Source organism: Cnephaeus nilssonii (genome assembly GCF_951640355.1).
Source record: "Cnephaeus nilssonii genome assembly, chromosome: 5".
NCBI classification, from domain to species: Eukaryota; Metazoa; Chordata; class Mammalia; order Chiroptera; family Vespertilionidae; genus Cnephaeus; species Cnephaeus nilssonii.
In genome coordinates this window covers 51485069-51497961 of record NC_137076.1, presented here as the reverse complement: position 1 = coordinate 51497961, position 12893 = coordinate 51485069, and the positions used below count along the sequence as shown (strand labels likewise).

Sequence of the window (12893 nt, the reverse complement as noted above, 5' to 3'; positions counted from 1 at the left end):
CCTGCATGGATCTAAACATGCATTTACAGACGGGGCTGTTCGTCTTTGCCAGTGTGGCCCTGTGCAATGCACGGGAGAACCCACAGTGCACTGGTTACATTGAGTAGCGCTCAGATGCCTCTGAGGACAGCAACGGTCAGCAGTTTAAATCTGTGATATGTATCTACTTCTCCGAAAAAGGGCTGAGACTCTAAATGTAACACTAAATACTTTCATTTCTGAAATATATTGGTTTTGCTTAATTATCCCAGTGGGCATCTACATTTGAAAGAGGCCTTCTATGTCTGATGGTAAGCCAGAAACCAACAGGGAACCAAAGCACTTCTGAGTGGGACCACAGGTGATGAGCTGTGTTGTGACCCTCGCAACACCTGCTTGGTAACGCTGCCTTCTAGAACATGTGATGGGCCAAACACAGTGGTCCAAAGAAACCAGCCTGGGCCTTGTGAAGAAGTGTTCCTGATCCTTTTATGTCATCATAGCAGAAGCTTACAGAACGAAAGAAGGCCACCTCCTATCCAAACGTACATGTTGAACCATGTACATGTTGATTTATTATAATTTACTCTTTTCTGAAAAGGAATAACCTCTATTTCTCATCCCATATTATGACTCAGGACCATTCTTATGTGATCGAGTGGCTTATTTTTCTCACTTATGATTGTGGATAAAAGAGGGATGTAAGGCTAGAAGGGGGTAATATGAAGGTTTGAGTGAAAAATAAGACTGATTCATTTTTTAAGCACCATCCAGGGCAGTGGTTGCCAAGCTTCAGACCTCATGGACCACCAGTGGTTGCCAACCTTCAGACCTCACTGACCACTGGTTGGCAACTGCTGATACAGGGCATTCTCCTCCAATCTGACCACTGTAAGAACATAAGTATGATCTGGTGGCTAATGGCATGTTCTTTGTCAGTGACTTTTAGAGAGTACGAGGAGAAAAAGCGAGGTAAGTGGAGGGAGGTATTGTATGTTTGATAGTGACCTAAACAAACCTAGATACACATGCTTTTACAAACATTAGTAAACTATTTCTCATCATATTACTATAACTTTTCCTGTAACACTCTATTTTTGACAGGTTTTTGATGGAAGTGGATCATTTTTGTCCTACATTAACACATCCGCTGACCCACTCTATGGGCCCCAAGGCCTGGCCCTGACTTCAGATGGCCACGTTGTGGTTGCAGACTCTGGGAACCACTGTTTCAAGGTCTACCGGTACTTACAGTAATGGTGGGCAGCTGGACGGCCCCTTGCAAAGGTCTTGCACTATAACCTGGAATGGATTTCTCGCCGCGGGACCAGATTATACTAGACTTTTCATGCTAGAAGGAATCATTGGTGAATTTTCGAGGTTATTTCTGAATGTAACAATTTCCTTAAAAACTGCATATTTGATTTCTGTAATTGACCTTTAGGGTTAAAAAGAAACTATAAAAACTGCAAAGTTTTACACCTGTGAACTATGGCTTCTAGGACAGGGATGTATGTAGTTAAACCAATTGTGCAAATCAAGTGAGCATTAAAAAAATACCTGGGAGATTTAAAGGTATTTGTTAAGCCTGTGAATGGCAGCCTTTGCACAGAGCTTCCAAAAACAAAAACAAAATCTGTTGTAGTTATATACTTTAACCTCAGTCACAAGACCTGGGGGATCTTCTAACCTCACTTTTACACTTGGTATTACTCTTGTGACATTTTTTTGGCTATCAATAACTACATATAAACTACTTTAGAAAAAAAAAAAATAAGACCGTCTTGCAAAAATCCTTTCACCTGGGATTAGCAGGCCTCTGAGTTGAGCACTTAAAAATAAATGCAAACTTTCTCTCCTTCCTGGGTTAGATCAAAGATCCATTTTTGGGTTCTTTTCACCTTCTCTCTCCTAATCACCTTGTCTCAAAAAACAAAGTACATTTTTCAGGGAAACCTGAAACTCCTGATGCTTTGAAAAGCATATTATAATAGTAATGCTACCTGTTGGTAAACCAACAGCCCAACTCCAGATCAATGCACTGGATGTAATCAAGAAAAAGTTATGTTTTATGTGCCATGTTCTCACATGTGTCTCTCCTCTTCCACTTCATGAAAGCGAAAGCTTTACCTCCTGCAAAATGTCAGCACATGTAGTAGGACACCAGTATCCTAGGACAGAGAGCCATAAGTAGCCCTTCGGAGGACGGATGGTGTCAACCAAAGGCATGTGACTGAGTAATGGTTTCCCCTTAGAAAGCAAGTGTTACCAAAGTTGTGAAAGCGTTACAGGTAAGGGCATGTTATGGTTATTTATCATTGTCTAATGAATAGTAGAGGCATTAAAGGACTATGTATACATGATTAGGGTAAGGTAGAATGTATCATATATATCTATATAGATAGCTGAATCTTTGGTGTATTGAAATAGGCAGCACTCTGAAAGACAGAAGCATCGTCCAGCCTTTCTTCAGCACATTCCTTTACGGAGCAGCTTCAAGCCGTCCTGTCCTAGTAGAACAAGCCCTAAAGCAGATTTCATCTTTGCCATTTTCCAGGAATGATGGTATCGGCTGACTTTGCATCAGAAAATGACCTTCTGGTCTTTCAAAAATAAAAAACAGGTCGAAAGAGAAAAGTTAAACTTGAATTACATTTAGACGAAGTATAAATGCATTTTGAGAAACAGTAAGAAGGATTTAGTTGGTCATTAATCTGTCATTGGTACTGTAAAATAAGATGTGGTTTATTTTCACTGTTAATTTTCTACTCAGTTTTACCAAATAGGATGTCATGTTTGGCATTTTCAATAATGACTTTGGGATCTTTTTCACTGAAAGCACCTTAGAACTGTACTATAAGAAAACATTTCCCATATGTATAATTATATGAATGTGATGTTTATTGCTTTTTAATTTATAATTCAGCCCCTCTGTTATATAGAATTTTTTTTTAATTTAGAAGGGAAATCTAGCTACTTCCAGTTGTCTATCAAATTTATGCCCAAATCAACCTCTGAAAAATTTTTTTTCAGAAAGATTTACACTTAGATTTAGTACATCTTTAGTTAGGTAGAGTTTTCAAAATATTGAGATTTTGATAAAGTTATAAAATTCAGTAACATTTTTAGAATGTTAAGACACTATTTCCTAACATGAGTGGAATAAGTCTTTGAATTTAAATCTTCATATTTAATGAGTGCCTACTAGGAGCCAGGCTGTTCTTGGCACTGGGGACTTAGTGATGGAGGAAACAGACAAAATTCCTGCCCCGTTGGAACTTACACTCTAGGGAGGGAATTTCGTTTTGCTCTTTATTAATATTCTGCATAAACGATAAGCTAGACTTCTGATAGCTCCTAGACTATTTAAAAGAAACCTTTTAAAAATTGGTTAAATTCATTTTAGTTTATTTCCACAAGTAAAAAATGGCTTCCTATTTAGATTCTGTCAAAAGGTTATTGATATTAAGACTAGTTTACTTAAAGATTTTTTTTTGCACAACATTTAAATTATATGTGTGAATTTAGAAATTGAGCAGCTATCATACAGTATAATGCTGGATATCTCAATAAGTAGATTGAAGACAAAGCTAATTTTTTTTACATATCAATATTGGCACAAACTGGAATGAAAGAAAAGGTACTTTGATTCAGACCTGTTTATCTGTTACTAAAACACATGCACTCCAGGAGACACTATATTTCCCCAAAAAAATATGTAATCATATATGTTAAAATATAAATAACATTTCATATTTGGATATATTTGTGCATTTACTGTATTTCTTGGTAAGCATCTTTTAGGGGGCAAAGTGCTGCTAAGATACAAATAGACAAGATTTAAGTGAAATTTTGTCACATTCTATGGAAAATGGTTTCTGGTAAACTGAGAAGGATATTTAAAGTAAGTGACTTTCTTCTGGGCTACCATTATTGCTTGATTTCTCTTTGTCAAGTGTACAGAACCTGTCATACATTCATGATAAGTAGCACTGAAAAATTATCCATTCAAATTTCCCCTGGGCACTATGGTCAAATATTGCCAGTAAGAATGTAAAGGTCAGTGACAATGCATCTCTTCCCAGTACAGACCTCCCCTGCTGGACACGGGTGGTAAAGATCACTTGACCGTTCAGAAACACATGAATAAAAAGCCTTTATGACTTTGCCATTTTTTAATGGTCCTTGGTATTTTGATCAAACGTTCATCTCTAGTAACTAAACAAGTCCCCAAGTTTCCTTATTTTCATTTATTTCTTGACTAGATTTGAGGCAAGTAAATACTACAGGCCCATGAAACTAGAACACACTTGCTTCTACACTAAATATACAGGGTATGTCCTCACATGGAATTAACTGGAATAGCGGTACACTAGCAAGTGACTATGGATCCTTAACATTAAGGGGTTCGCACGAATGCTTTGGCAGTGCCTACTGAGTTAATTGGAGGGAATGCCAAATAAACATCAGGTCATCTGTAGATTGCTTCAAATGGGAAAAAATCTTTTTGTACATTTGGACTCTACAGGATCCTCTCTATTCACCAGCTCGTGAAAAGGAAGGAGTATTTTTAGTTTAATAATTTTTAAAAAGACATTTCCAGGTAGGGTAAAACTAAAGCTACTTGCTGCAAACATCATCTAAGTTGTAATACTGTTGCATTCTGTAAACGTTGCAGGGTTTTAAAATTTACAATTACTTTAATATTTTTGATAACTAGGAATCTAGTATTGCCATAAAGGAACTAAGTGCCCATTAAAGATTTGTTTGGTATAAATAAATAATTTTTTTCTGTTTGTTTTAAATGACAGTAAGCTACAAATCATGGTGTTAATCTTAAACTTTCCCAAGATGAATTGTGTGGTAGTGATCGTGTGGTTGGTTTGTGGAGAACGTATGAAAGCTATTATGATTCTAAAATCGATTGATAAACTGGCTATGTTGTTCCAATGAATGTACAGCATTTCCATTAACCTTTGAAAGCAGCACAGCCTTAAACTCAATGCTTTTGCTTTGTGACTCGGAATGTTTTGTCATCAACCAGAGTGTATTCTTGTAATAGAATTCTTTATATCGTTCTCAAGTCTAGCCTTTCAGCCCTATGTATAAGTAAACAGATTTTTTTTGCTTCCTTTTTTTTTTTCGTTTTAAATTTTGTACATTCCACCTGTATAGGCCTGTTTCATACGTCCTATGTATAGACCACTGAGCCTCGCGCTCTCTGACGTTGATTCTGTTGGATGTATTCTCATTTGTTCTTTTATGAATCAAAATGCTGACTGCCTATTTAAAGAAAAGAATAAACGCTGTGCATCGAAGTGTTTGGATGTTCGTAGCTGCATATGTACCACAGTATTTTGGATGCTTTTAGTGTACAATAAACCTTTAATTCTGTCTTGAAACATAGGAGAAACAAGATTCATGCGTTATTATCTTTACCATGCACAAAAAAATCTCAAATCATTATAATAAAGCTTGTTTTCTCCGTTTCCAGGGTGAATGTTTGCTTATTTAACATAGTCTCTTTTCTAAGGTAGGGCAACGAAGGAATGTTCTAGAATTTGTGGAAGGTTAGCCATCCCTCCAACACCTTCAACTAGGGAGAAGGTTCCGCCCCGCCCCGGCCGCCAGGGGTCGCTGCGCGCCTTCGGGGCCAAGGCCGGTCACTCCCGCCGCTTTCCTTCCGGTCGCTCCGCCCCCGGGGCGGGGTTGGCGCCAAAATCAAACCCTCCTGGGCTTGCCCCGCCCCCCGCCTCCAGCGCCGGCCCCGCCGCCCCCGGAAGACGCCTGGGCTGCGCCATGGTAAGCACTGAGGCCGGCTCGGGGTCCCCTTCCACCCCAGTCTCCGGCTGCAGGAGGCCCCGATGGGCTTCGGGGGCGGGTGCTCCGCCCTGGGCCTCACGCGGAGGGGCCGCTAGGTCGACCCCCCGGTCCCCCCGCCCTTTCCGGCCCGACGCGGCCCAGAGCGCACGCCGCCCACCTGACTCCGCCGCCGGAGCCGGAGGCCGAGCGCAGCGCCGGGACCCCCGCCCCTGCGCCCCGCCCCGGGGCCGCGGACGCCCGCCTGCTCCCCGCCCCGCTGCACCCCGCGGCTGGCGGGTGCGGTGAGACCCCGGCGCGTTCGGGAGCGTGACCCGAGCATCGCAAACCTCTGCCCTCTGTCCGGGGGACCTCGAGTCACCTCCGAGCCGGTGCCCCTGCTCCCCGACTGCCGCCGCCCAAGGGCAGCCCCTTAAAGAGAACCCGAGACCAGGCAGGACGCCCCGGGGCCCCAATGCCTCTCCTGCTCTGTGACCATTGAGTGGTCTTATGCATCGCAACGGGGTGAGAGTACGTTTCTGAATTGCTCTCCATTTCATAAGTAACCCAGGGAATCTTCACTGCAGGTGATTTCTTGGAAAACCAGTTGTTTTCATTCCACAGGGCACGCACCCCCCTTTGGGGCCGCGGACAGCTGCTGGGCAGGGAGTTGGTCAGTCGCTTTATTGGGGCCGCACCTGGGAGGGCCCCCGATCCTCTGTGAACTTACTGTCTTTGTGGTCAAGTCATGTTCATAAATCTTCAAAGTTTCATGCTGGCTTTTTTTTTCTTTTCTTTTCTGCTTCTATTGGCAGACGATCAACATCTGATTAAACAGATCTAAGATTTTAATACCTTAATTTAGTTAAGTGGCCGTTATTTTTGCCGAGCTAATGGTAGACAAGGATTTAGGTGGTACGCTGTTTATTTGAAGATTCTTGTCCAGATGTAATTATAGCTGATAACGGCCTCTTTGTGGTTCAACTACCATCCCAGCCACCTGGGCGTGACATGAAGTAAGAAGCCAAACAGGACCACGCTCAGATCTGTTACCAGGGCTCTGTGGTGCCATATTTCTCTACGGAGTTGTTGGCCCAATAGGACTGAATACTGATAACGGTCACAAATGCATTAACTTTGTCCCTTTACCCAATCTCTCTCGACTCATAAATCACCTAATATTTCATGTTAACTCTTTTCAGATGCTTACCTCTGATAATGGAGAAACATGAAACAAGTTAGAAAACTTTTTGTAAAGCCCTACCCTTCCTATTTTTTGTTAATGATTAAGAATTAAATTTAGCATTCTTTTCATCAAAGATGCCTTTCCTTCTCTTTCCTGATGGTGAATTAAGAGCTGTTTTGACTTGGTCGGGCTTGCTGAGTAAACAGTTATGATAAGTCCAGACATACACTTGGGAAGTGGAGAAATGCAGAGTATCCTGCCACTTCTGATTTTGCAACATTTTATTGTAATTGATCAGCAGGGCTGGCTTTAGGAATTCTGTGACTCCTTATTGGAGAAGGTTCCTTTGTTGTCCTCAAGTCAAGTTTTGAGTCCCCTTACTTACTAATTTGAAGACATCTCTAACTTAGAGTATCAGGAGATTTTCTTTAACCTTAAGTATTAAGTAAATGAGCTTTTAGATGTGTGGTTCTGAAATTAAGGCCTGGCCTTTACGCCGGCTCCGTCTAACCCGGCACTAAGCTCTGGGAAGGCAAAGGCAGTTCACGTTTGAAGATTTCCAGTCCGCTGAGACAAGTAAACACATCTTCTTAACTGTAGTAAGTGATGTGATGAAGTTGTATTCTGGGAACACGTGGAATGACACTCAGCCCAACCTGTGAGCTCAGAGACGTTCTCTTAGAGAAAGCCTACCTGAAGCCTTGGGAGACTTTTTGGAGTTCCGAATAGGTGAGAGGAGAAGGTGTTTTAGGTAGAACAACATTTTTAAAGGCACCGGAATGGGAAAGAGCATTCTCTGTGCGGAGAATTCCAAGTTGTTTCTGTATTACAGCTCAGATTGCTTAGCTCTCCAGGTTTTCATGTAAAATTTGAGGTGAGGAGTGGTGGTACCTATGAGAGTAGTCGGATCAGGTGATAGAGGGCCTGTGCGTATCTTTCCAGGGTGTTGAGGGTGTTGGGAGACTTCTGGATGGTTGGGAGCCGCTGAAGGCTGTTGACAGTGCAGAATGTGGACTTAGAAGGTGCAACCAAGTGTGCTTAGGGGGCTGCAGCTGTGTTGCAGCAGACAGATAATGAAGGCCTGAATCGAGGTAGAGGTGGTAGGCATGGAGCAGACTGTAGATTTGTGAAATAGTTAAGTACTGAAGTGGGCAGAAGTTGGTGATTGGTTGGGTGTGGGATAAGATGAAGAAGCTAGGATAGCTGCCAGACTGCTGCCCTGGCCTGGGTAACTCGGTGGTATCTAACTGAGCTCAAGATCTACAACAGCAGGTTTGGCGAGTAGCCGTGGGGGAGAGGAGGAGTTCAGTTCAGACCTCCTGAGTTTGAAGTCTGTCCAGCAGGCAGGTAGATACAGGAGATTGAAGCTCAGGAACACACTCAAGGACTCATATGTAAGGATTTGAGGACCCGGTGTGTTAGTTAAAACCGTGAAAGCAGATGAGATCAAAGAAAAGGCGTGAGGAGAAGAGGGCATCGATAGAGAACCCTGGGGAACCGCCGTGTTTGAGAGTTGACAGGGGAAAAGGAGAAACATATAAACTTTAAGGGTACTTATTTTACCCATATGGCTCATCAAGGAAGGCAGGATTATTTTATTGCTGTGAAGATGAGTGTTGGGTTCTAGGACCTGCAATAGAATAAAGACTCATGCTCTGGTATCTGTTCAGAATGGCAATTCCACATCCTCCCCAGGTGTCACGGGCTCTCATTTTCTGATGGAGTTTCTGGTTGGATATGGTCGATCTTTGATTGTTGTTTTACTTATGTCTGCATTTGTAGCGGTATGACGTGTTTTAAACTTATTTTTTATGTGCAATGTTTGAGAAAGATGCAGATGTTTCTTAAGAAACATGAGTGCAGAGTCCTCTATTAGAACACTAGAGATGATGGTTCTCGTTCTCTTTTGTTATTTTCTGTGAATCTTTGAATTGAGGAAATTTGGCTTTTTTTTTCACCCTTTATTTTGGACTGTGTATACAATAGATAGTAAAATTTATTATTAACATGCATTTTAGTTATGTATTATCTTAATTTCAGGTTGGCTGAAAGATAGTTAGAGGATGATAGTAACCTGGCATGGGCTCCATTTTCTACTTGGATAGGTTTTCCTTCCTCCAGCCCACCCTCCACAGTGCTACTACAACTTTCTTACTGAAATGTAGTTCTAATCTGTCACTCCCTGCTTTAGAAATTGTGCAGTAGCTGCTCATTGCCTAGAATAAAGTCTGCTCTCTTTGGCTGGGCAATTAGCCTTCCATCATCTGGCCCCCAGACTACCTTTCTCACCCTCCCTGCCACTCCCTGCACATGCGCCATGCAGTCATCAGAGCCTTTCTGGAATAGCCCATGTACTTCTATTACATTGTGCCTGTATGTGGTCTTCCCTGGACACCTTTCTCACCATTTCTCAACTCACCAAAATCCACCTCATCTCTGACTTTCCTAGTGAACTCTCCCTCCCGCCCTGAGTGGAATTAACTCATTCTGACCTGGGTAGCAATTCAATCTGTTCTGGGTAACAATTTGTGCATGTTCCTGTTCATCAATTACAAATAGTTATATCTATGTATTTTCTTTGACAGATTGTAAGTCTGTCGAAGGTAAATACAGTGACTTGCCACTGGATCATTTGATAAATAATGAATTTATACAGAATGCCAGGCTCTGTCTCAGTCTCAGTTTTTACTGTACTGGCAGCACCTACCACAAGGCTTGACCTATAATCATAGAATAGTTCAAATCAGTCTTGAGGCCTGGCTGTGACCGTTAGCAAGCCTGTTGGTACCAGGCAAGATCATACATAAAATTTCTGGTAATGTTTCAGACCAAGTTGTTTTAAAATGCAGTGTTTAAAAAAATTCAGTGTCTAATTTTTAAATTTTGTGCTTTAGTCGAAGAAAAAAGGACTGAGCGTAGAGGAAAAAAGAGCCCGCATGATGGAAATTTTTTTTGAGACGGTAAGTCATTTTCCCTAAGATTTTTAGTATTTTGCATAATTTTTTCCTTACATATATGCCATCCAGTGTTAACTATACCTTTTTTTTTTTTTTAATTATCACCCGAGGATATGGTTTTTCATCGATTTTAGAGAGAGGAATAGAGAGAGAGACAGAGAGAGAGAGAAACATCGATGCGAGAGAAAAACATTGATAGTTTGCCTCTAGCATGCACCCTGACTAGGGCTCCAACCTGGACATGTGCCCTGACCGGGAATCAAACCTGCCACCTTTTGTGTACGGGCCTACACTCCAACCAATTGAGCCAGACCAGCCAGGACTTAACTGTACCTTTTTTATTAGAGATCAGTACTCACCAATTTCCTGAAGAATGAATAAACTTCTGCAAATATTTGTGGTGTTTGTGAGCTATGGGATATGGAATAACCTTATCCCAGTGTTCACAGAGACTATCCTACAGACTGGACCCAGAATTATATTTCTGAAGCATATATTTGATTGTGTCCTCTTTCTGCCTGAAACTAATAATAAGATTAGCTCACATCTACTGAGTATCCCCTAGGTGCCAGCTGGCCGGGGTGAGGGGCTGTGGGTGGTTGGCCAGCCAGCCCCACCCCCTGGTCGAACTCCCAGTTAAGGGGACAATTTGCATATTAGCCTTTTATTATATAGGATTATATACTGGACATAACTGTATGTGCAATACATCTGGTAGCGTAGTAGGTTTGTTTACACCAGTATCTCCACAACATGAGAGTAAGCTGCACTATGAGATGGCTAGCTACAACATCACTAGGCGATAGGAATTTTTCAGCTCTGTTATAATCATACTAGAGGCCCAGTGCATGATTGAATCATGCACGTGTAGGGTCCCCTACACGCTTTTGCTTTTGATCACGGGGAGCTGGGTGCCTGTCCGCTAGTGCACCAGGCCTTTCAGAAGCCTCCAGCGCGGCGGAGGCTTCTGAAAGGCCTGGTGTCTGAGCGGACAGGCATCCAGCTGCCACGCTTTCACTTTCGATCGCTGGTGCTTGAGCGGAAAGGCATCCGGCTGCCACACTTTTGCTTTTGATCGCGGGGAGCTAGGTGCCTGAGCGGGCGGGGAGCTAGGTGCCTGAGCGGACAGGCACCCAGCTCCCACGCTGTTGATGGTCCATGGCCGCTGAGGGGGGCTACCCTGCTGTTGAGAGGCGCAGGGGGCGGGACTCCCACCCCCTGTGCCTCTCAACGGCCGCTGAGGGGGGCTGCTGCGGACACCTGGCTACCCTGCCGTTGAGAGGCGCAGCTGGGTGTCCGCGCAGGCCCCCTCAGCGGCCACGGATCTGGCCTCGATCTGGCCGTTGAGAGTCGCAGGGGGCGGGAGTCCTGCCCCCCTCAGTGGCAGCGGATCCGTGCCTCTCAATGGCCGGATAGGCCACCCCGTGTCCCGCCCCCCAGCCTCCCACCGCCCAATCGTGGGCGTAGCGGAGTGATGGTAATTTACATTTTACTCTATTATTAGATAGGACAAGAGGCCTGATGCACGAAATTCGTGCAAGAGTAGGCCTTCCTTCCCCCTGCTGCTGGCACTGGCTTCCCTCTGGCACCCAGGACCCGGGCTTCCCTCTGGCTTCTGGCAGGGACCCGGGCAGCCCCGGCTTCGTCCGGAAGGACGTCCAGTCTAATTAGCATATTATGCTTTTATTATTATAGATGGCATGTTGACTGAAAGGTCATTATGCAGTGCATGACTGTAATTGTATTAATTGACTGATTTCAGTTCATATATTCCCATATACAGGGTGTCCCCCCAAAATGTATACACACTTTGAATGATTATAAAGTCAGTATTTATTACCATACAGTTCGTTTTTAAAATTTAAAGGAATCTATAGAAATGAATAATCTTTTTTTGTCAGTGCTTGTTTTTAAACATGACTGTTCTTGTCCAGGCACTGCTGATAATATGAAGCAGTGGAATCGCAAACATCAAGAATCATTTTGGCCCTAGCCAGTTTGGCTCAGTGGATAGAGTGTCAGCCTGCAGATTGAAGGGTCCCGGGTTCGATTCCAGTCAGGGGCACATGCACAGGTTGCAGTCTCGCTCCCCAGTAAGGGGCATGCAGGAGGCAGCCGATCAATGATTCTCTTTCATCACTGACGTTTTTTTCTCTCTCTCCCTCTCCATTCCTCTCTGAAATAAATAAAATAATAATTTTGTTAGTTATTTTTGCACCCTTGGTTTGTCAATTGTTGCCAATTTTGTATTATAAACTTTATTTTTTATGTATCCTGATTAAAAAAAAGTCTAGTGGCACTTTAGGTTAAATTTTCTTTGTTCAAAGCTTAGTCTGGCTTCACCCATTATTTTAAACCAGTTAAACCTGAAAAGGAGTGAAAATTAAGTAAGTTATCAGCTGTTAAAGTGTGTATAAATTTTTTGGGACACGTTATATAGTCATTCATATGAATACATATATGTATATATTTGAAGTTGCTAATGTACTACAAAAATAATTCTTTGGCCCTAGCCGGTTTGGCTCACTGGATAGAGCGTCGGCCTGGGGACTGAAGGGTCCCAGGTTCGATTCCAGTCAAGGGCATGTACCTTGGTTGCAGGCACATCTCCAGTAGGGGGTGTGCAGGTGGCAGCTGATGAATTCTTCTCTCTCATCGATGTTTCTAACTCTCTATCCCTCTCCCTTCCTCTCAGTAAAAAATCAATAAAATATTTTTTTTTAAAAATAATTCTTTGCCTGTTAATGCTTAAGAACATGCTAACAGTATAGCTCAATGATAGAGAACTGGTACCTGAAGTCTGTTTCACCTAATAACTTTGTGACTTTAAGGAAGTTATTTAACCTAAGTTTCAGTTTTCTCATCTATTAAGGAGGATGATAATAACTACCCAGCTCACAGTGTTGGTATAAGAATTAAATGAGGTAATCTATATAAAACATTATAATGCCCAGGTCATAAGTGCTTAATTA

At 42.7% G+C, this 12893-nt stretch overlaps 2 protein-coding genes across 6 annotated transcripts in view; both read left to right on the top strand.

Moving 5' to 3' along the window:
• Positions 1-5459, top strand: part of TRIM2 (tripartite motif containing 2) — a 97121-nt gene extending 91662 nt beyond the window's left edge. For all 5 annotated transcript variants that reach the window (XM_079771457.1, XM_079771458.1, XM_079771455.1 and 2 more), the window contains exon 12: positions 1084-5459. In XM_079771457.1, the coding sequence (XP_079627583.1) occupies positions 1084-1236 (153 nt within the window). In that variant the 3' untranslated portion in view covers positions 1237-5459. The remainder of the gene's footprint in view (positions 1-1083) is intronic.
• A 271-nt stretch (positions 5460-5730) lies between these two features.
• Positions 5731-12893, top strand: part of MND1 (meiotic nuclear divisions 1) — a 64086-nt gene continuing 56923 nt past the window's right edge. The window contains exons 1-2 of the mRNA XM_079771673.1: positions 5731-5781; positions 9859-9924. Of these exons, the coding sequence (XP_079627799.1) occupies positions 5779-5781; positions 9859-9924 (69 nt within the window). The 5' untranslated portion in view covers positions 5731-5778. The remainder of the gene's footprint in view (positions 5782-9858; positions 9925-12893) is intronic.